The sequence below is a fragment of the Polistes dominula genome, unplaced genomic scaffold (assembly GCF_049000335.1).
Source record: "Polistes dominula isolate Pdom_NZ unplaced genomic scaffold, Pdom_raw_medaka contig_31, whole genome shotgun sequence".
Classification (NCBI taxonomy): domain Eukaryota; kingdom Metazoa; phylum Arthropoda; class Insecta; order Hymenoptera; family Vespidae; genus Polistes; species Polistes dominula.
The window spans coordinates 8305085-8326248 of record NW_028300925.1 but is presented as its reverse complement, the minus strand read 5'-3'; the positions used below and the strand labels follow the sequence as shown (position 1 = coordinate 8326248).

Here is a 21164-nt window from a genome sequence, read left to right as displayed (position 1 = left end):
AAAGGTAACCAAAATATTATTAACACGTTAAATTTATTGGAATAGTTAAAGAATATAATCATTATTACTACAGTACAATTTAATTATACACATAGTCATTTAATTAAAGAATAGCTAGCACTTTTTCATCAGCAACATCTTTTGGTTTCATACCATCATTATCTTCTACAGATTCAGCCCCCATAGAAATTAGATATTCAACCACATCTACATGTCCGCAAGATGCTGCATAATGTAAAGGTGTTTGCCCATCAATATCTCGAGAATTAATATTGGCACCATGCTGTATCAAATATTCAATAATTGCAACATGTCCACGATCTGCTGCCCAGTGTATCGGTAACAAACCATCTTTATCCAATACATTTGTTAAGGTAGAATTTTTAAGTAAAATTTCTCGTACTTTTTCTTGATTACCTTCTTTTATCCAATCAAGAAAAGTTTTATCCGTATCAAGTAATTCTTTTTCTGTATTAGGTAATCTACTAACAGTAATCCATGCACGGGATTCTGTTACTGCATCTGTTTCCCAAGAAGGATTTATTTTGGCCAATGCACATACATAATTATTCATTGCAGTTTCCTGATCCATTTCACCAAGACTGTTCCATGCTACCCATTTTTGTTTCGCTTGCATTTGGTACCAATTCGGTTTGGGAATATTGCATGGGCCAATAGTAGCTTGTTTATATAAACTATATAAATTAAGTAGTTGTTCAGAATCTAGTTCTGATGCAATGGTTTGTACATATTTTGCAGCTTTGTCAAATTTTTTTTCTGTATTTGTTACATCGAAATCATTATTTTCAGCCATGATCAATAGATATGTAATTATTGACTTGTTTAATTTCTTTCAATCATTTTTTGTGTTCTCTTACTTTTATATTGTAATTGTCTATATAATGATCAGGTTGCTGTAATATTTTATCAAATACTGATTTATCAATTAATTCAATAATGCCAAATCCCTTACTAAAACCTGTTTTATTGTCAAAAATTACTTTCGCTTCATGAATATACCCATATTTATCAAAGTAAGATTTAAGTTCTTGTTTACCCACGGTCCATGGCAACTTATGAACAAATATTTTGTATACTTTACGTATATTTCCCATGATATTAAAAAATAACTCAAGTCGCTTTTTGTATATCCAGCAAGTGAATAGTATGATTTTGCATCAAATCGTCTATGTTAATGCCAGAATCCGAAGCAAGAGTAGAAAGGGATATTTGATTACAAGTAAGGCCCCACTTAGTTAATAAATGTTCTATAGACCAATCTGCACTACGCTCTTGATAAGTACATAAAAATTTAGCATGTGGATTCTTTTCCAAGAGATAAGCTACGGTTACAATTATATCTTCAAATAATGTTGGTTCGTAGAAACAGTCAGATCCAAGAATTAAATCTAACGGACCAATGGTAAATAAATTAGAAAGAAATAAACCCCAAGTTATTCCAACTATTCTAACTTTTGATAAAATTCCATTTAACTCGCAGCTCCTTTTAATATGTTGTAAACTTCTTGGTAAATTGGCAGAATCACTCAAAGTTACAATAGCTCCACATTTGCTGGCTAAAATACCAGGAAGAGCAGTACCCGAACCTAATTCTAAAACTCTTTTCCCTATGAGCTCTTCTCTATGCTCCCACAAAAACCAAGCAAGTACTGGCGCAGATGGCCAAGTGTAATAATTATAATTTGCTTGAAGTACCTGAAATGAAATACAACGATAGGTAATTATTAAATTTTAACAGATTAACAAACACGTTAGAATGATACATTTCATTCATTATTTTAGATACTATTTAAATTATTTATAAAAAATACTTATATAAGGTCATCGACGTTTAATCCTAACCAAACAAAATACGTAATACCGGTAGCGAAAATGATATTTATCAATATTATCCAAGATAACATTAATAGAAATTCACATTGTTAATGAATTTCTTACCTCTGGTATACAAATTTCTAAACTTTCGTCTTTCTGTATGCTATCGTGTATTTTTCGCGAACGGAAGAGAAATTTTTTTACTTGTTCAGAAGCGACTCCATCGGACATTAGGCCGTGCGTGGGTGGACTCGTATCGAGCGAAATACTTCCTTCTAAACCTGGCATTACTAACAAACTAAATTCGAATTAATTAGATTTTATTTTTAACATAATTATCGTCTGATCGTTGTACATCCAATTTTTAATCCGATGCACAAATATTAACTTAATACGATAAATATAGTTTCTCTCTTGTCGAGAGTTGTTTTAGATTGTAAAACAACTATGACTAAAACCACACGAGCAGGAAATTCAAATTTTACCCTTCATTTATGTTTATTTTTTATTTATTCCCTTAATTCTTATAGATTTTTTCGATATTTTTATAATTTATAATACATTTTATTAAACATTTTTTATTAATCGATATAAATATAATAAATATTTCATAATTACATATCCATTAAAATGCAATTAATCAGATTTTTATTATAAGTAGTTTATTTTAAGAAGTAAACAACAACTTAAGTCGAATTTTATCGGTAATATTTTTATTTATTTTATTACGATAAAAATATAAATACTATTTTGATAGAAATGTAATTAATTTTTTTCAAATCAATTAATGATTTTAGTGATCTAGAGCAGGACACTTTGATACGGCACTGTTACGCACCTTTTGATTAAAGATGGAGGAGACGAGTAACGAGAAATTCTCGTCGAGAAGACGTTCCGCTGTAATTAAGTCTATTAAAGCAAAGGATGAACGAGTAGCAACATACAAAAAGGTACATTTTCTACCTTTTATCGTGTATCATATATCGTATTATTTCTTGAAATTCTTTTTCGAATATTATTCATTCGCCCGGCTGTTCCTTTCAAATTGAAGTGTTGTAAACAAATCACTGCAAAGAATGACAGGCGTCAATTTTAGGTGGCTGCGATACTGCAAAAACCTGAAATTGACAGAACACCGGAGGAGGTGGATATACTCGTCTCTTGTAGTGATGTAGTGAAGGAGGTTAATTTAAGGTATGGCCATTTTGTAAAATCTCGATTGCTTTGATATATCTAATTATGCTATTATTCAATATTTCATTCTAATTAGAGCGAACCTTATGGCGAAATTATTTGTTTATTTCCTTTGTATTTTTAGCATTTCTTTGATATTATACATTAAGAATTTATATTTAAATATAATATAAATGACGAAAGGAAATGTATATTATAAAAATAATGTATATGACAATTTGTAACATGGATATGTTTATTTTTTAATTTTACATCATTTTTTAATGACAACTTTCTAACTAATTTTCTAGACAAGAAAAAAGGGATAGGGTTAAAGCAAGATTGGAAGAAATTGAAGATGTACCAGAGATTTTGGAAGAAAAATGTATTAGGTTGGCTGCCGCTATTAGCAGAGCAACTTCTCTTGCTGTTTATACCGGTGCAGGTATTAGTACGGCAGCATCTATTCCTGATTACAGAGGAACCAATGGCGTGTGGACTAGGATGCAACAGGGAAAGGATATTGGGTAAAGTTATTTTATAATAATATATTGAATAATATATTTTGTAACAATAATAATCATATTTTAATAATTATATTGATTGATCGTTTATAGGAATCATGACTTGAGTCAGGCTGAACCAACGGTAACACATATGGCTTTATATGCTTTGTACAAAGCACGAGTATTAAAACACATTGTATCACAAAATTGTGACGGACTTCATTTGCGTAGTGGTATACCACGCACTCTTTTATCTGAAGTTCATGGAAACATGTATGTCGAAGTTTGTAGAACTTGTAAACCGTCTAGAGAATATTGGAGGATTTTTGATGTTACTGAAAAGACAGCTAGATATTCGCATGGTACGGGTAGATTATGTCACAAGTGTAATTCCACTTTACAAGATTCGATAGTCCATTTTGGCGAGAGAGGAAATTTACCATGGCCGATTAATTGGAACGGTGCTTCTCGAGCTGCCAAGCAAGCTGACGTGATATTATGTTTGGGTTCTAGTCTTAAAGTTTTGAAAAAATATCCATGGCTATGGCAAATGGATAGGCCAGTACACAAACGTCCTTCATTATATATTGTAAATTTACAATGGACTCCTAAAGACGAAAACGCTGTATTGAAAATCAATGGAAAGTGTGATGAAGTTATGAAAAAAGTCATGACCCATTTAGGATTGGATATTCCAAAATATAATCGTGCAAAAGACCCGATATTTTTTCACGCTATAAGACTGCAGAACAGTGAATTGCCAACTACGACTCAACCGTGCTTGGAGGAGCCAACCGTAGCGGCAGTAAAAAAATCTCCGCGCCAAAGTACCGAGCAACCTATTGAGGATGCCGTACCAGAAACTAAAGAAACAGAAGACTGTATTTCTCCTATAAGCGTAACTGATTCTATAACTGCCTACTCAGCACCTTTCTTTACTGCATTGCCATTTTTATCTATGGGATTACCTTTCCCACCTATGTACATGTATCCTCAGTTAACTCCATTGTTTTATTATCCATTCATGCAAATACCCAATGCTAATTCAACAGAAATACCAAAACCTAAACCAGCTTGTTCATTTTGTATGGAACATGAAGGTTCCCTTACTTGCCTCTACTATCAGCGCGACGGAGACGATCCCGTGTTATTAGAAACTGAAAATGAACACATACAAGAAACGGAAAATGAACACATACAAGAAACGGAAAATGAACACATACAAGAAACGGAACAGTTAGTTGCTGATGCTCCATTAGCATCTGCTAAAAATCCTGGATGGTTTGGCAAAGGGTATCGTAAAGGTATGAAAAAGAAGCGGTAGCATCCACTCGAAACAGAACGGCACGTAATGGTTCCCCTTTTTATTATTATTATTATTATTATTATTACTGTACGCTAATTAAATGATGAATATTATAATAGCGTACTTAAGTATTTAAAGTCTTCATATCGTAACAACAAATATTAAACTTACACAGAACATTTTTCAATGTAGCGAGATTCCGTTCGAATGTTCAGTGCATGAATAGATTTGTCGAGATTATCAGTCAGTTTTAAAATAATAGATAGAAGCAATTTCAGTGAAATTGCTTTACATGTTCTTATTAATAAGATAACGTAGTCATCTATAGATGATTGAAAATCGAGAAAGAAATTATTTTATTATTGATATTAGTTACACATTTGATTTGTCGCATTAATTGCTGTTTTTTAATAACAAATTTTGGTTCAATCAATCTGAAATTTGTTTAATGTTTCTGTAAATTCATTATGTCTTAAACGTTATACATACATATATATATATATATATATTGAAATGATAAGAATTATTTTGAACTAGTCTACGATGCATTTTTTTTTATCATTATTTTTCTCGTACTCCACAAAGAATATTTGACAACAATTCAAATAAGAGAAACCAAAATGACTTCTTTGAACGAAAATCAAAAGAATTTCGAAAACATAATTAATTTACTCTTTTGATAAAAAAAAGAGAGAAAAAGGGTTAAACTTTTCGGACTAATTTCAATATACAAGCGATTTTACGTTGGAGGATGGATAACATGATATTATTATTTTTGATTAATTTTATACATCTACTTTATATAAATAACAAAAAGTATGTAATTTAAATTATTATTATTATTATTATTATTATTATTATTATTATTATTATTATTATTATTATTATTATTATTATTATTATTATTATTATTATTATTATTATTATTTTTATTGTTATTTATAAGAGAATAATCGTTATGTATTTTACATTGTATAAAGATCAGTATTTATCTCGTCATCCATCTCGATGAACATTTCGATAATTTTATCAAAATTTTTTTCTTCACATTGAAAGAAATCATCTTTTAATCGTTCCTCGATGTCATCGTGCATTTAAACAAAAATTTTTTTTTTTATGAAAGCACATATTGCATCAGTATAGAGTTCCGTCGATATACGAAGTATATTATTAGTATATTTACGTAATTTATATATAAAGGTACCATCGGGGAAGGAAGGAGGAATTGGAATAGTAAATCGAAAAAGTAACGTATAAATTGTAAAAATACACCCTGTTTGTTTGTTTTTTATTATTCCTTTTTCTTTTCTCTTCAATAAATTTAATTTATTTCTTATTTAACGCTTTCCGATATTTGTGAACAATATGTATTGCGCAATAATAAGATCATCATACTCTGTGGTGCGATAAGCCATTTCCTATCTTTGTACTTTGTTGTAGAAAAACGGAGCATATATACATACATATATACATACATACATACATATATATCAAGAGAGTTCCGCATTAGAATTAAAAAAAAAAAAAAGAAACATTTTAATTCGTCAAAATCCTATTTTTTTACCGCTGAGCTCGCTTGATCATATTGCGTGACGGCTGAGATGCGATTTATGTTGTACATTTTGTGTATATTTTAATACATATATGATAACATTTATGTCTTCTTATGTGTACAATTATCGTTCAAAATTAATGATACATATATACATTAAAAATATAAGAATATTTAAATAGGAGATTAATCGCGTGCGAGTTCGTCTAACGCGTTAGCGTTAGATAAAACTTCTAATGATAAGCATTATAATAGCAGAAGTTTAGGATTCTGCTATCGTTTTTCTTAAATTCGGATCGATCTTGAAGTAAAATGAAAGAGAGATAGATTATGCGTTTTTGGAAGACCTCTCTCTCTGTGCAACAAGACAATGTGGGATGGTGGCCCGCATGTCCTCGTCGTCGTCGTCCTCATAGTGGCCGGTATGCCATCAGAACAATCGATTTACGTAATACGGAGAGTTATCGAAAAGAGGAGTGGTCCCTGCAGAAGAGGGAGAAAAATTAATAGACAGTTACAAATGGAACGTTTTTGATGTAACTGAAAATGATTTCGTTCCACAGTCAAATTCTGACTTATCTATAGGTATACGAGATAATTAAGATTATTATTTTTCCATATGTTTTTTCTTTCATACATTACTTTTACGCATTATATATAGGTATGTACGTAATAAAAAAATATATGAAGGAAAGAAGGATTGATAAAAGGGTAGCCATATTGGAACTTTGAAAATCCCTCGCGTCAGGAGTGTGTGTGAGGGACCTAGGAACTTTAAAATCGTTACTCCGGCACTGAGTAAAGAAGAAGAAGAAAATATACCAGGAAGGTCGAGGGGAAGAGAGAAAGAGCAAATAGGAAGGACGGATAAATGCATGCAATCTCGTCAATAGCTATGTAAGATAGAGAGAGAAAGAGAGAGGATAGGAGGTCGATACAAAAATGAGAGAGAGAAAGTAGTTGGGCACACGCAAGTACATATATACATAAGTACATATACGGGTGCATATAAATACATGCATACACGTTAACATATATCTTTTCTCCCTCTCACCTTTTTATCGTGCCTATGCCCTCGACGAATCTTGCGCGAGAAACTAATATCGTCGTTATTGTCACATTAAAAGGCGTGGATTTTTTTTCTAAAATGATAAACTCTCTTTAAAAGAAGGTAAAGGAATGAGTAATGCGTAAAGGTAATTACAGAGATAGAAAATAAAGGAAAAGTAATACGTAAGTAAGCAAGTAAGTAAGTCGTGTATGCAAGGTAGATATAAGGTTTATTAAGGAGCGGCGCCCCCGCACGGGATGTAGTCGCACGCTGCAAATCTGGCTTTAAACGTGGATACAACCGACAGTGTTAGCGGTGGTAACGACGACGACGACGACGACGACCCCGACGACGACCCTGACGAAGACGAAGACGACGACGACCACTTCAACGTTGACATTGATCACGACGATAATAACAAAGACGAAGACGACGACGACGACGACGAAGACGAAGTTTGAGACGAAAACGGCGGGAGCAGCGTTGGCTGCGACCCCGAGGAAGAAGAAAAGGAAGAAGAAGAAGAAACTAAGTTGGATAGGGACCAGGTGGAGAAGGAGGAGGAGAAAGAAGAGAAAAGAACGAGGAAACTCGGAGGAGGAAGGACTCTGCTAAAAAGGAGGAAGAACGTCGACGTGAAGCAGCGAGGATCGTACCGGTAAGTGAACGCAAAGCTTGTGTCTAGTGTAGTAACGCTTTCCTTTCTACTTGCTATAATTTGTGTATGTGTATGTGTGTGTGTATGAAAGACTGAGAGAGAAAGAGAGAGGAAATGAAAGATAGAAAAGTAAAGAGGACGACGCAGGGTTGTTCGAGACGATGGGTGTCCTTTGTGTGCGAGGGGTGCGGATTGAGCGACGCACAGTGAAATAGAAAGAGAGAGAGAGGGATAAGAGTAGGAAAGATAGGTTCGAGGGAAGGTCCACATTTCGTTTCCATGGTGATCATCCGCAACGTCACCCTACCTCTCTAGTACGCGAACTCAACGCCACAGACACGACATTCTAACGCGAACCTTTACTTTGGGTTCGACAAGTCGAGAGCTACGAAACAGGATTGCCGATGTTGTACTGATGCTGCCGATCCTAATAGCAGCTGATCTTTTTTTCTATCTCTCCAACGGCTGTTTAGTTTTTTGATTTCTTCTTCCCAGTCTTCTTTATTCGCATAGTATATATATATACGATTTATCGTCGTAAGGAAGGAGGGTAGGAAGAGGGAGAAATGAGAGAATATGAAAAGGTTCGGAAGGGTCCAACGATTTACCAGGAATTTCGGCGCGTTTTTCTATTGCAACGCGATCCGGATTCCGGATTTCACGAACAAAGTATTTGGAATAGCAGAAGGAATATCGAGGATGTCGATATTATGATACTAAGATATTTTACGAGAATGTATATAGCACCGGTACTTTGTACCCTCATCTTCTTCCTATATTTTCTTCTCATTGTTCTGTTCTTACTCAAAGAATTTTGTCTTATCGAAAAAATAGGAATTTTATTAATTTTTTGATTTTAATTTTGAAAAGATTTTATTTTGAATTTTAGATGTGTTGTCGTATTGCGATAAATATTCTCGAACTATTATAGAACTGGTTACTTATTTAAATTTGTAACAAGTTTGTTTTCGATTGGTAAAGTAATTATAGATAATTTTAATTCTCGTTCAAATGTCGTTATGTCGTTGCTTTATTCTTTTTTATATTTTAACTTTCTTTCTTTTTCTCTATATTTCTTTTATTCTTTCTCTTTGGTATAATTGATGATAATTAGTTGTATTGTTTGGCCCCTACTAAGTTGAGCGAGAAACGCGTACGAGTTTATGTTAACCTCTGCGCGTTCAAGAGCACTCCTTTTAACTCGCATAAATTACCGCGTGGTACGTCTCTCTGTTCGTTAAAATTTCTCGTTCGATACTATGTATGTCGTACGTACATATGAAAAGGTCGGATAAAAAGAAGATACGCGTTAGCAAGCAGTCGCCGTTACATGTCAGTAGGTTAGATTAATGAAGCTTATCTTGTACACTTGAAAACGAACAGCAGGGTGAATACACTATTTTTAAAACGCTTGGGAAAAATACAGATGCCATACGAATCTTTCGAAACGTTTACATTTTATATTTTACCGATACCCGTTTTCTACGTATGCATGTCTTACATTAGATCGTTATTTATTTTCAAAGCTTGTTCTGAAATGATTGCTCTCGGAGTATATACGTTAACACTAACTCTCCGTTTTACTTATTGAAGTAATTCGACTTCGTTAACATCGATTGATATAAATACAACAAACGCTCGACGAAAGTAATCGTCGATTTTTCTATTCTTTCGTTCAATCGTATCCCTTAACAAGTTTCATTTTCCCTTAATAGAAACGAGTTAAAACTGACAATGAGTACATATAGTGGAAGAGGAGAATGAGGAGGAGATCTGCAAGTTGTAGTTTTAGCAATACGACATGTCCTTTGTTCGTTCGTGATTCAAGATTATAATTCTTAACGATACAACAAACGTGTATCACGTGTATCACCATCTTAAAGTCATCGAACGGTTTTCTCATTACGTATTCTCGATACAGGCGTAGGTAGTCGCACGTGGAGTCATCGGATATTGCAGCCTCCTCTTCCTTTTCTTTCTCGAAAAATGTTAAAAGGAAACTCTGTAGTAAAAATATATACGAGGAGAGATCAATGAGGCGTTATATTATCTCCGAGAAAAAGGGCGTATAATTGTGAGGAATTATAAACGCGTTATCGCGTTGAAATATTTAGAGCAACAAATATATATATATATATATATAAATCTGAAAGACAAAAAGAAGAACAGAGAATCCGTATATTTTTTTTTTTGATTTTGTACAATCTTATCTAATCTGTTCTATTTACTTTTCGTATCTCGGACGTACAAATCCTTGAGGGACACTCCATTGTTGGTTCAGTACAGTGCACGCACTCGTAGATTACATAGTTTCAAAACGTACCTTTGGTTATTATATTCAAAACGAAAATATAAGAACAAAACTAGACAATGTATCGTATCGTTTAAATAACATATCAATGATCAATAATTATCATAATCGATGTAAGATCAAATTCCTAAAGAAAAACAGCGATTTTTGATACGTAAGGATACTCGAAGGAACGAAAAAAGAATTTGAATTAGCGCGCGGTTGACGAAGAGGGCGCAGCGATCGTTGCAGTAGACCGGAGCGTACTAAGCGGCCGTGATTGGTAGCTCGAAGTTCGGTCTACGGTAGCCGCAGTCGGCGGCTTCGCGTCTGCGTTCGTCGTTCGTGTTCGTGAACGAAGAGGAGTTTCTTCCGCGTCCGTAGCGCGCCGCGGAACCGAACAAGCAGACGCGAAACCGAATTGAGTAAGGGAGTACGTGTTTGGGTTGAAAGTACGGTGACGAAGGTGACGGTGATGGAGGAGTAGTAGTAATAGTAATATAGTAATAATAATAATAGTGTATATAGTAGCGGTCGTTAACCGCAGGTATGCCTTCTTCGTTTTCTTAGTTTGTCCATGTCATTATTGTTTTTTTCACCGATAATCACGATTTCTTTATTATTCACGGAATCGATAAAGATATTTCGACGTGATCGAGGTGAAGTGTGACATACGAGAGAGTAAAGGGTTGGAGAGAAAGGGCGAGAAAAAGGATAGATAAATAGATCAAAAAAAGAACAAAGAATCAACATAAAAAAAAGAAGAAAGGAAAGACACAATAACGGAAACGCGAGGTGATACAGGAAGACTAAGAAAAAGAAGAATCGTGGATGCTCGCGGGCGCTCGCGCGCGCGCGTGCAACGAAGAAGAGGGTAGGGAGGAGGAAGGTTCGCGAGTCGTCGGTGTGTGTGTGGTTGGTGGTGACGACGACGCGTCTCGAGCGACGTCCTTCGCGAGGACACTCGGCGGCGGCGGCGTCCTCGAGTCGTCGTGATGTGACCAGTGTGCTCTTTCGCCGGTGCATATATATAATTCCTATCATAGAACTAAAAGAGAGTTACAAAATATAAAAAGAATAGAAAACAAAAAGAAAAAGAAGAAGAGAAGGATAATCCTCGTTGGTTGAAGGATATTTGCAATCCACACCGCGCGTTCAATTTGTCCCTCGTATCTTTCATCTCTTTCGTTGACGCGTAGCAATGGCGCGGGGCTTTAGCTGCCGCGAAGAGACTACGACGACACGTAAACGTATAATAATAATAATATCGGATACCGATGATCGGTGATCGTAGTTGGGGAAAAATATTATTTCCTATAACTTTGGTATGGTCGTGTTAGTAAAGAAGGAAGAAATTCGCGCGGAAGTACACCGCCAGTTGGACGAGTATCATCCTCGTCATTATCATTGGCATCAACAACAACACCAGCGACAACAGGAGTGCTATCGTAGACCCTATTATCATCATTATCATCATCATCATTATCAGCAGCATCATCATCATCATCATCATCATCGGCACTGTTACAAAGTCAATTTGCGGAAGAACGTGTACGAAGAAGACAACGACGGCAACTACGATAACGACGAGTACGACAACGACGACGACGACGACGACAACAGTGACGGAGGTGGAGGAGGTGGAGAGGACGGAGGAGACAACGGTTGTTCTAGGATACGAGCCGTGGTGTCGTGGTGAAGCCGTCATGAGACGTATCAGTGGTAAGCCGATTCAATTTCACTACGTGGATTAAACCAACGATCCTCTTGCTTTGCAGATAATAAGAAGAGAAAGAATCTTCTTATATATTATTTAATCACATTTTTATTTAAAATATATTCGTCCTTTTTTAAATCTCGATTAAAGGATTTTTTCTTTTACTATGATTAAAAACAATTATATTCGTTAGGATCTTAAATAACTTACCTTTTGGGGGGGGAAATAATATAGGAATCCTTATATATTTTAAAACATAGTAAAATAGTTGTGTCGAGGAAAAAGGAGAGGGGAACGGCATTTAGAGAAGACGGCCGGTGAAATCAGCTTTCTAGTTCGAGCGTGTACTTGCGAAGGATACCGTCGCGAGACGATGGTTGTAAGAGAGAAAATATATATATATATATGTATATATATATATGTATATAGGTATATACAGGTTAAGCAAAAAACGCGCTCGAGCTAAAACTCGGAACTGTCACTCGTCCTTCGACTTTCATAAACGTCGGTACTATTTTATTGCTGATTATTATTCTGTTGCTTCAGGAGTCACCCGGATATGCGATAACTAATTGTTTCAATTATATCGACACGTAATGTTTATTTATGTTTTGTTTTGTTACATTCTTTAAATCGCGCAATATTTGCTTTAACATTTTTTTTTCTTTTATGTTACACATTATTCAACTTTTTGATTCTTTATGTTTTATTAGAAGTATTTTGATCCTTGTTTTTCTGTTAGATTCTTGAAACTTTTGAAAAAATTGTTGAGCCTTCTGTAATAATTTTGTTCTTTTTTTTTCGGGGGTTGTTGCATCGATCCAGGTGTTTTTTTTGTTTTTGTTCCTTTCTTTTTCTTTTTTTGATTTCGAGTATCCTTTTTTTCGTTTACCCGCATCAACGTCACGAGAATACGATTCTACGAGTTGGTGGTACGTGACTCCTTTCAAGGCTGAGAAATTCAAGCGCGATTGCGAACTAAAATGTTCTTCTTTCTTACTGGCTTGTTGTTTAAAAAAAAAATAAAAAAGCTCTTTTGAATATCAACGACTCGTCGATTTCCACTACAGAGGTTCTCAATCACAGGTGTTTCTCCTCCTTCTTCTCCTCTTCTTTCTTATTTTTTATTTTTTTTTTACAGTTTAAACTCCGTTATTTAGTTTCTTATATTTTTGTCTTCTTTATTTTTCCATTATTAGTATTATTTATCATTGTTTGTTTTTCCATAGTAGTAATCAAGGAAACAACTCGCGTACGCTTTTTAACCGGAGAGAGGTGTGTTATTTCTTCTTTCCATTCTTATTTTACTCTCTCATTCTCTCATGAAAATAAAAAAAAGAAATATTATATACGCGTCAGTACTTCCGAATGCAAATCCTTTTCTTCAATGACCCTCAACGTGCTTTTCATCGGGTACAAACACAAGAGAACCGAGAGCCTGTACACTCGTCTGTAGATTATCTCGCTGGTGGGCGGATCTCCGGTTAAAAAGTTTTTCCTGAAGATGGTAAAAATTAAAAAAAAACGAGAATGAGAATAATAATAAGAAGAAAGGTATAAATGAAAGAATAATATTATTATAAATTTATTATATTTCTTTTAAATTAATTCAGTATATGTCATATTTTATTAAAATATTTTTTTTTAATTCTTAATGACTCTTTACTTCATAACTCTTTAATTCATGTTTTAAAACGAAAAGAATATTTATCATCACTTTTTTCGAATGAAAATTATTTCATAATATAAAACTTGTTTATTTTCTTTTGTTATTTTCCAGTTAAAACGTTTTGTCATTCTGAGAATTTTGAAATCGGTGCACGTGTATGCATGGTGTCGTATAGAGAAGAATGAGTTAAAAGATGCATGAAAGAAGAAGTAAAAAGAAAAATAAAAATAAAAAATAAAGAGAGGAAAGAAAAAAAACGAAGCGAAGGTCGAGGAGTCTACGGCAACGCAGAGTGTGTGTTCCCTCGCGACATTCCATTCTCGATTACGCGAAAGTTCCTGTTGTGTTGCTCTCTCTCTCACACACACATATATATATATATATATATGTATAATCTTTTACTATCATCACACTACCACCCTACCAGTAGTGGAACTCTACTTTTTTCGTTGTATATATTTTTTCTTTGTTCGTATTTTTTTTCTTTTCAGCTTCCTTTCAATATCACAACACAACCAACAACAACAACACAATAAACGGGCTTTAAATCGCTGGGACAGAGACAATATCGCAGTGAAAACAATGAATGCAGTTTCAACTACATTTATTGTCTTCTGTCCGAACCTTAACAATGACCACTATACCACCACCATTACTACCACCACCTACCACCATTATACCGTCATAAGCTGCAATTTCGCAAACGTTTATTTGATATTATCGTATCGATATTATTCGTTGACGCACGTTTGCTGACATTTAAGAAAATTCGCGATATAACGTATCGTGTTCGTAACCATTGCATCTCGCAAGCAGCAACTGCAACTGCAACTTCAACTTCAACAGCGCTTAGCACTGTGTGTTGTCTTGGGTTGTGCACCGGAGTGCAACATACACCAACAACCTTGAAAGAATTCCTTCGTGTGATATTCGCGTTCTACGAATCGTTCTACGAATCGTTTAGCTATCCACTTATCCTTCTCTCTTTCTCTTTTTCTGTACTCCTCCCATAAACAACTATTTTTCTCGTGATCGTAACAATGACAATGACAGCGATATAATCCTTCTCACTCTTTCTTATCTTTCTCGTTCATTTAGTCGTAAACTCTTTAGAGTTGTCGTACTCTACTCGAAGTCGTAAATTAGAAAGAATCCTCTCTTTGTATCCTTTTTTACAATTTTTTTGTTTTCTCACCCCCTTCTCAATGCAACATCGTAAATTGTAGTAAAAGCTTCAAAGAAGTTTTTTTCTTTTTTGATTGTAACTTTTGCACGATGATCCCTCTTTGTAGAAAGGTTAATTAGTTAAGTTATTTATTTTTTATATGAAATTAAAATCAAATTGTACTAAAAGAAGAAGAAGAAAGAAAGAGAAAAATGATGAAAAATGGAAAAACCAATATCGAGTTCATTTTTCGCGCTTTCAAGATCGTTTTCCCTTTTCTCTCTTCTCTTCTCGTTTACCTGGTATTATCTTTTTTATTTTCTTTTTGCTAATCCCACCCTCTTCTCTTTTCTTTTCGCCGCATTCACCGGTGCAAAATCAGCGAGTCTGATATACGAGTACCTCTTGGATCGAGCCCAGAGTTGAATTGCTTGAAATCCACTGATGAACTCGACGTGTTTGCAGCTCACGTTCGTTCGAATGTGGAATGGAAACGATCTCACTCGTTCTCTGTGTCTCATTCTATCCTATCTTTCTCTTTCTCTTTCACTCATTTACTCGCTTGCTGCTCACTATTCTTTCGAGATATCGAATTATGCGCATTGTTTGATTTATATAACGTACGCGACACGATACGAATTTACACTCTGATGCCACATTATTACGCTCTTTATTTTGCTTAATCTGTTACTCCATTAGTCGAACTCAATTTTTCAAGTACAAACGTTGTTGAGATCGTTTAACCAAAGTGGATGTGAGAATTAAAAAAAAAAAAGAAAGATTGAAGTTTGTTATATCAGATATTGTCCGGAAAGTTCGTGCCGATTTTCGGTAGATAGCATAAAGTTCTTTTGCTAAAAAATCTGAGAAGTTTTGGAAAGACAAAATTTTGAAGTTATCCTTAAAGATGGAGAAAACGTTGTGGAACTGAATGCTACTTATATTTAATTTAATAAATATATACCAAAAAAAAACTTCAATTCGTTGTTGCATTTCAATCTTTCGTCAAAATCGGCACGAACTTTCCGGACAACACAATATATAGGTTGAAATTTATATAAGGGATTGTTTTTTAATACATTTGTTGCTATAAATTTATACGTTTAATTGGTGTATGTATATGTCAATGAATTTTTATAATATTCAATGGTATAGATAGATTTGTTAGATGCAGATAAAATTATGAGCAAGGAAAGGAATGATAAGAAGGTAGTTGTTAACCTGTTAATTGGAAAAGACAAAATTTACTTATTTCGTTGAAAAGATATAAAATAGTAAATGTTGTACAAACTTATTATCGTTAATTTATTCATTTATTTGGTGTGTGTATATATGTATGCAATATATACGAATTATTTTTGTATAATATTCAATGTACGATAAATTTGTAGACGCAGTAAAATTATGAGCAGGAAAACTAATGATAAGAGGGTAGCCATTAACCTGTTAACTGGCCAAGATAAAGTTTACTTCTTTCGTGATAAAAGAGAGAATAAATTATTTGTTTTATTTTTATTTTTCTTTCATATATATATTTCTATTTTAAGGAATGGTTAAGACTTGTTTCAATATTATTTATTTAATCGTTTTATTTTGAATAGAAATTTTATACAAATTGCATTTACACGTATACGTGTCTATCATAAAGTTTCAAGAATTATCTGATTACATAATTAATATTTAAGATTGAAAGAGAAGAAGATATAAAGATATACGCTTAGATTGAAAGCATTTGAAAGTATTTGAAAGATAACAGGTGGGATAAAGAAAAATAAGATCACAACGTAGTACAAGATAGTTTCGTGTATTTTGTGTGTCAAAAGTCTACGCTTAACTAATCGTTATCATAAATTCACACACAGGACTTCTTCTCATTTGATTTTATCTGACAGAAAGTACGTTTCTATGTACATATATATATACGGGTATATACACATACATGTATATTTCAAGCAAGTCCATTTTCCTTGTTTCTTATCTGAAGGAAAATCGAGCGAAGCAGTGATGATTCTTCGTGTCTCAGGTAGTCGTTTTCTCTTTTAGGACCCTTTTACAAATGGGACGTTCCACATCACTTTCTTTGAGAGTCCAACAACACGCCTGCCTAGTATCTCTACCCTTAAATAATAGTTCATTCACGAAAGTACCGTACGATTTATTTTCAACTAATGATCTCATATGTTTTTTTTTTGCAACATTGTTTTTTTAATATCGATAATGCTAAAACGCGAATGGAAAATTACAATTTTTTCTTTTCTCTTTCTTTATATTCACTATTAGTTCTTATGTGTCATTCATATTAATTATCACAAACGTGATGAACTTTGTATTTATTTATTTTTCATATCTTTATGGTCTCTTTTCATTTTTTTTTTATTTCAAAACTTTGAGCAGACGACGATATAAATGTAACGTAGAAAGAAAAATAAAAAGTCATATAAATTTTTTTTTTTTACCATACACGAATAGATACATTTATGTTAAATAAAATAATAAGATAATATTTTTCACAGACATAAATAAAAAAAAAAGAAAAGAAAGTCAATTTAAAGAAGAAAAAAAGGTGTAATTTCTTGGAAAATGTGTCTTGGGTGTTCTATGTGAAAAAAGAAAAAGAAAAAGAAAAAGAGAGGGAGAGAGAAAATAAGTTTCCGTACTAAATTCGCCAGTTCGATTTTTATTTCGTCCTATAGACCTCGGAACTTGTGACCCTAAACGGTCGTTTGGCTCCCATAGGTGTGTCCTTGGAATGGCCTAGTCCTTTGTTCGATGTATGGGACAAAGGAGTTGTGTGGAAAAAAAGGGACGGCGTCAGAACGCATGGCGGCGTGCAAAGCTACGAGACGGACGCCAACAACTCTTCACAATGCTACGTTACGAGGAACGAGTATGCATGCATGCATGCACACATGCATACATGAATACATACATATGTACACATGCACGCACGCACGTATTCACGCATGCATGCATGCACGCACGCACGATTCGCTCATTCGCTCACTCTCACTCACTTATGTTCACTTATACACTTACAAGTTTTATGTATACGCGCGAGCGAGCAAACACGCGGCGAGTTGAAAATACGTCGAAAGAGAATTCGTGGTCACGTATAGCAGGCCGCTTCCTTTTACCCCACGTTGTGTGTTGAAGAACGTGTGTTACTCGTCTTAACAGAATTTCAACTTCTACCTTTTTATCGTAATACGATCATTTGTACTCATCTTGCGCTATACTATCTTTCTTACTTACTTTCTTTTTTTTCCTTTTCCTTTGTTTATGTTCTTGTAATTTTTTTCTTTTACCTCTTTTTTTGTCTGTCCTTTCTTTCTTTCTTTTCTTCGCATCTCTCTTGAATACATATATATATATAGAGTATATAGTATATATTATATTATATAAAAAGGGTTTTTTTTTGAGAATACAGAATAAAGCTTGAAGTATCATTCACTTAGCCGAGAGTCACGGTGCTCGCGTTGCACTTTGCAAAAGATGCCGAAGAAAAGAAGGAATGAAGGAAAGGAAGGAAAGGAAAGAAGAAAGGAAAGAGGCACCTGTTGCTACTACTAGCTCATCTCGTTGAAACAAACAACAGGAATATGTCAAGAGAGTTGCCGCCGAGTTTTTTGTGGAATGAAAAAAAAATATTCATTATGCGGAGAGAGAGAGTAACTTGTTCTTTTATATATCCACGTCATGTATATTTCACTGTATTTTTGCACACGCGCGCGCGTGAGTGCTCACGTTCTCTAGGAGTCACCGGTTCAAGGTCACACACCATTTTGTACCGTTCCGTTCAGTTCGTTTCCTTCGTTTCCAACGAATCGGCCTATTATCGATCTTCCGAACGAAACCCCCTCGTTAAAACTAGATCGTTCAATGAAATTACGGCTTTTGTATTTGACCATAAGAGCGATCATAGATTAGCATGGGGGTCTGCTGCTGCTGTTGTTGTTGTTGGTGTTGGTGTTTTGCTACCGCCGACTACTTACTGCTTAACCGGCAATGTGCGGTTCATTTTTGCGGTTGCGATTAAATGAGCGTGTAATCGATGCGTTTACTGCTAACTTAGTTGCTTGACGATCGACCACAAGACCTGACTCTATTTCCTAGTTTAGGCTCAACGAGGAGAACCTTCTCATTATCTCCTTTGCTGCGTAAACTCGAATATAAACGCGAACGTATGTACCACAGTACCTAATCCTCGTTAATCCTCACGTATCGCATATTCTATCCTTCCATCCTCCTCCTCCTCCACTTGTATATACTGTAACATGATTCCTTCATAAGTATAGTAACATTGTTTTTGTTCTCGTTTTTTCTCTTGTATGTTAATTTGAGTAGATCTATAAAATCTTGTTGCTTTGTATTGGGTTGGTAAGAAATTAAAAAAAAAAATTAATTTCGGTTTTCTAGTGTGAAATAAAACTCTATTGTTTCTATACAAAAAATGAACTTTAAATTAAATAACTAAAAAATTCTAACACATTAACAAAAAAATAACGAAACAAACATAACACTATTGATGCAAGCCGAAATTTCTTTCTTGCCAACCCAATATTTTTTCTCTTTTTGGCAAATGATTTTATGATAGGATAATTGTGGTGTAATATTTTGTTGTAAAAATAATAATTAATTATTTTTATGGACACTATACGGTACGTTTGGGTACAAAACTGGTTGTTCAAGCTTTTTCTATGTTGAAATTTTGATGTCAAAGATGCACTTTGTTTGTTCATGTTATTCTAAACCAATAACTGAGTAAAATTATTTTAAAAAGTTTTAAATAATTTGAAGAATGATTAAGAAATCTGACAAGAAATAAAAAAAAGGAATACTTGTTTCAGTTTTGCATTAAAATACAGAAAGAAACCTTTTCCTCTCAACAAAATATTTTTTTTATTACCAACGTAACTTTCGTAAGTTTAGTCTCGTATAGTCGGGACTATAATACTTGGAGGTCATACAAGTACCGTTGGCAGCTCACGTATTTACTTACATTATATATATTACACAGACATGAATATTGCACATACTCTATGACGAGTCATACTTTTATCAGCTTGTATATCAAATAAATTTCATCGGCTATGCACACAGACGTTATCTCGTGAGTTTTACTTTATCGACTTTGACATGTCTAGGATAGAAAGATATGTGAGGGTGAGAGAGAGAGAGAGAGAGAGAGAGAGAGAGAGAGAGAGAGAGAAAGAGAAAGAGAAAGAGAAAGAGAAAGAGAATGTGTGTAGTTGTAGGTGAACGCCAGCTGACACTGGCATTTGGCACGAAACTCGAAGAGTGCCACGTTACATCAGGAAGCCGTCCTCTTCTTCTTCGTCCTTCTCATCCTTCGTCATCGTCATTCCTAACTCCTTTTTTTCCCCTTTCCCCCCCTTTTCATATTTATACGTTATATAGGATATATACATATATACAGGATGTCTTAAAAGTTGCTTTCATACCAAAAAGCAAAAACAACAAGAATACTAAACTCAAAATTAATATCGTAGTTTAATTAATAAAATTACAATATATATGTATTTATGTTAACAAATTTTTAGGGTACTCTATTATCATTTTAAATATTGTTTACTTAATTATTATTAAATTATTAGGACCTTGAATAAGTTCTTGCTGTTTTATCAAAGATGGCAATAGAGACCATCAAAGATGGCCAAGAGACATCGTACGGCGTTTTGTCACGTGTGAACTACTGCTTCAACGGCAGAAAAGGAAAGGTTTTTTGCACCGTATCGTGACTGGGAATGAAAAATGGATACATTACGATAATCCAAAGCGTAGAAAATCATGGGGTAAGCCTGGCCATGCATCAACATCGTCCGCAAAACCAAATATCCATGGTTCGAAGTTTCTTCTCTGTATTTGGTGGGATCAGCAGGGTGTAATTTATTATGAGCTGCTCAAACTGAATGAGACTATCACGGGGGATCGCTATCGACTTCAATTGATGCGTTTGAGTCGAGCCCTAAAAGAAAAACGGCCGCTATACGAGAAGAGACACGACAAAGTGATTTTGTTACATGACAATGCCCGGCCTCATGTTGCAAAACCAGTGAAAACCTACCTGGAAACGCTTCGATGGGAAGTTCAACCCCACCCGCCGTATTCACCTGATATAGCCCCTTCCGATTTTTACCTATTCCGTTCGATGGCATATGGCTTAGCTGACCAGCGTTTTCTTTCTTACGAAGAAGCTAAAAAATGGTCGATTCTTGGATAG

General features: G+C 34.4%; 4 protein-coding genes and 1 long non-coding RNA gene across 6 annotated transcripts in view; 2 read left to right on the top strand and 3 right to left on the bottom strand.

Annotated features, from left to right (window-relative positions):
* Positions 1–14: 14 nt before the first annotated feature.
* On the bottom strand, positions 15–814 carry LOC107073933 (acyl-CoA-binding domain-containing protein 6). The gene has a single exon (XM_015334883.2). The coding sequence runs from the start codon at positions 812–814 to the stop codon at positions 104–106; it is 711 nt and encodes a 236-aa protein (XP_015190369.1). The 3' UTR covers positions 15–103.
* A 317-nt stretch (positions 815–1131) lies between these two features.
* LOC107073932 (histone-arginine methyltransferase METTL23) lies at positions 1132–2269 on the bottom strand. The gene is made up of 2 exons (XM_015334880.2): positions 1960–2269; positions 1132–1716 (listed from the first exon to the last, which is right to left on the bottom strand). Exons 1-2 carry the CDS (start codon positions 2122–2124, stop codon positions 1132–1134), a joined length of 750 nt encoding a protein of 249 aa, XP_015190366.1. The 5' UTR covers positions 2125–2269.
* Positions 2270–2633: 364 nt separating this feature from the next.
* Positions 2634–6478, top strand: Sirt7 (sirtuin 7). The gene is made up of 4 exons (XM_015335019.2): positions 2634–2786; positions 2933–3030; positions 3321–3536; positions 3627–6478. The coding sequence occupies exons 1-4, from the start codon at positions 2688–2690 to the stop codon at positions 4837–4839; spliced, it is 1626 nt and encodes a 541-aa protein (XP_015190505.2). The 5' UTR covers positions 2634–2687; the 3' UTR covers positions 4840–6478.
* On the bottom strand, positions 6102–7568 carry LOC107073339 (uncharacterized). Its single transcript, XR_001476716.2, has 2 exons — positions 7428–7568; positions 6102–6856 (listed from the first exon to the last, which is right to left on the bottom strand). It is a non-coding gene; the product is annotated as an uncharacterized LOC107073339 (long non-coding RNA).
* Positions 7569–7654: 86 nt separating this feature from the next.
* The window catches only part of ckn (CRK like proto-oncogene, adaptor protein), a 52408-nt gene continuing 38898 nt past the window's right edge, over positions 7655–21164 (top strand). Inside the window, exon 1 of one of the 2 annotated variants that reach the window (XM_015333931.2) lies at positions 7655–8082. Coding sequence is in view for 1 of the 2 variants with exons in the window: in XM_015333927.2 (XP_015189413.1) it covers positions 12079–12094 (16 nt within the window). In the remaining variant the exon portion in view is untranslated. Of the gene's footprint in view, positions 8083–11958; positions 12095–21164 lie in introns of those variants that run through there. The other variant, XM_015333927.2, reaches the window with a different exon arrangement.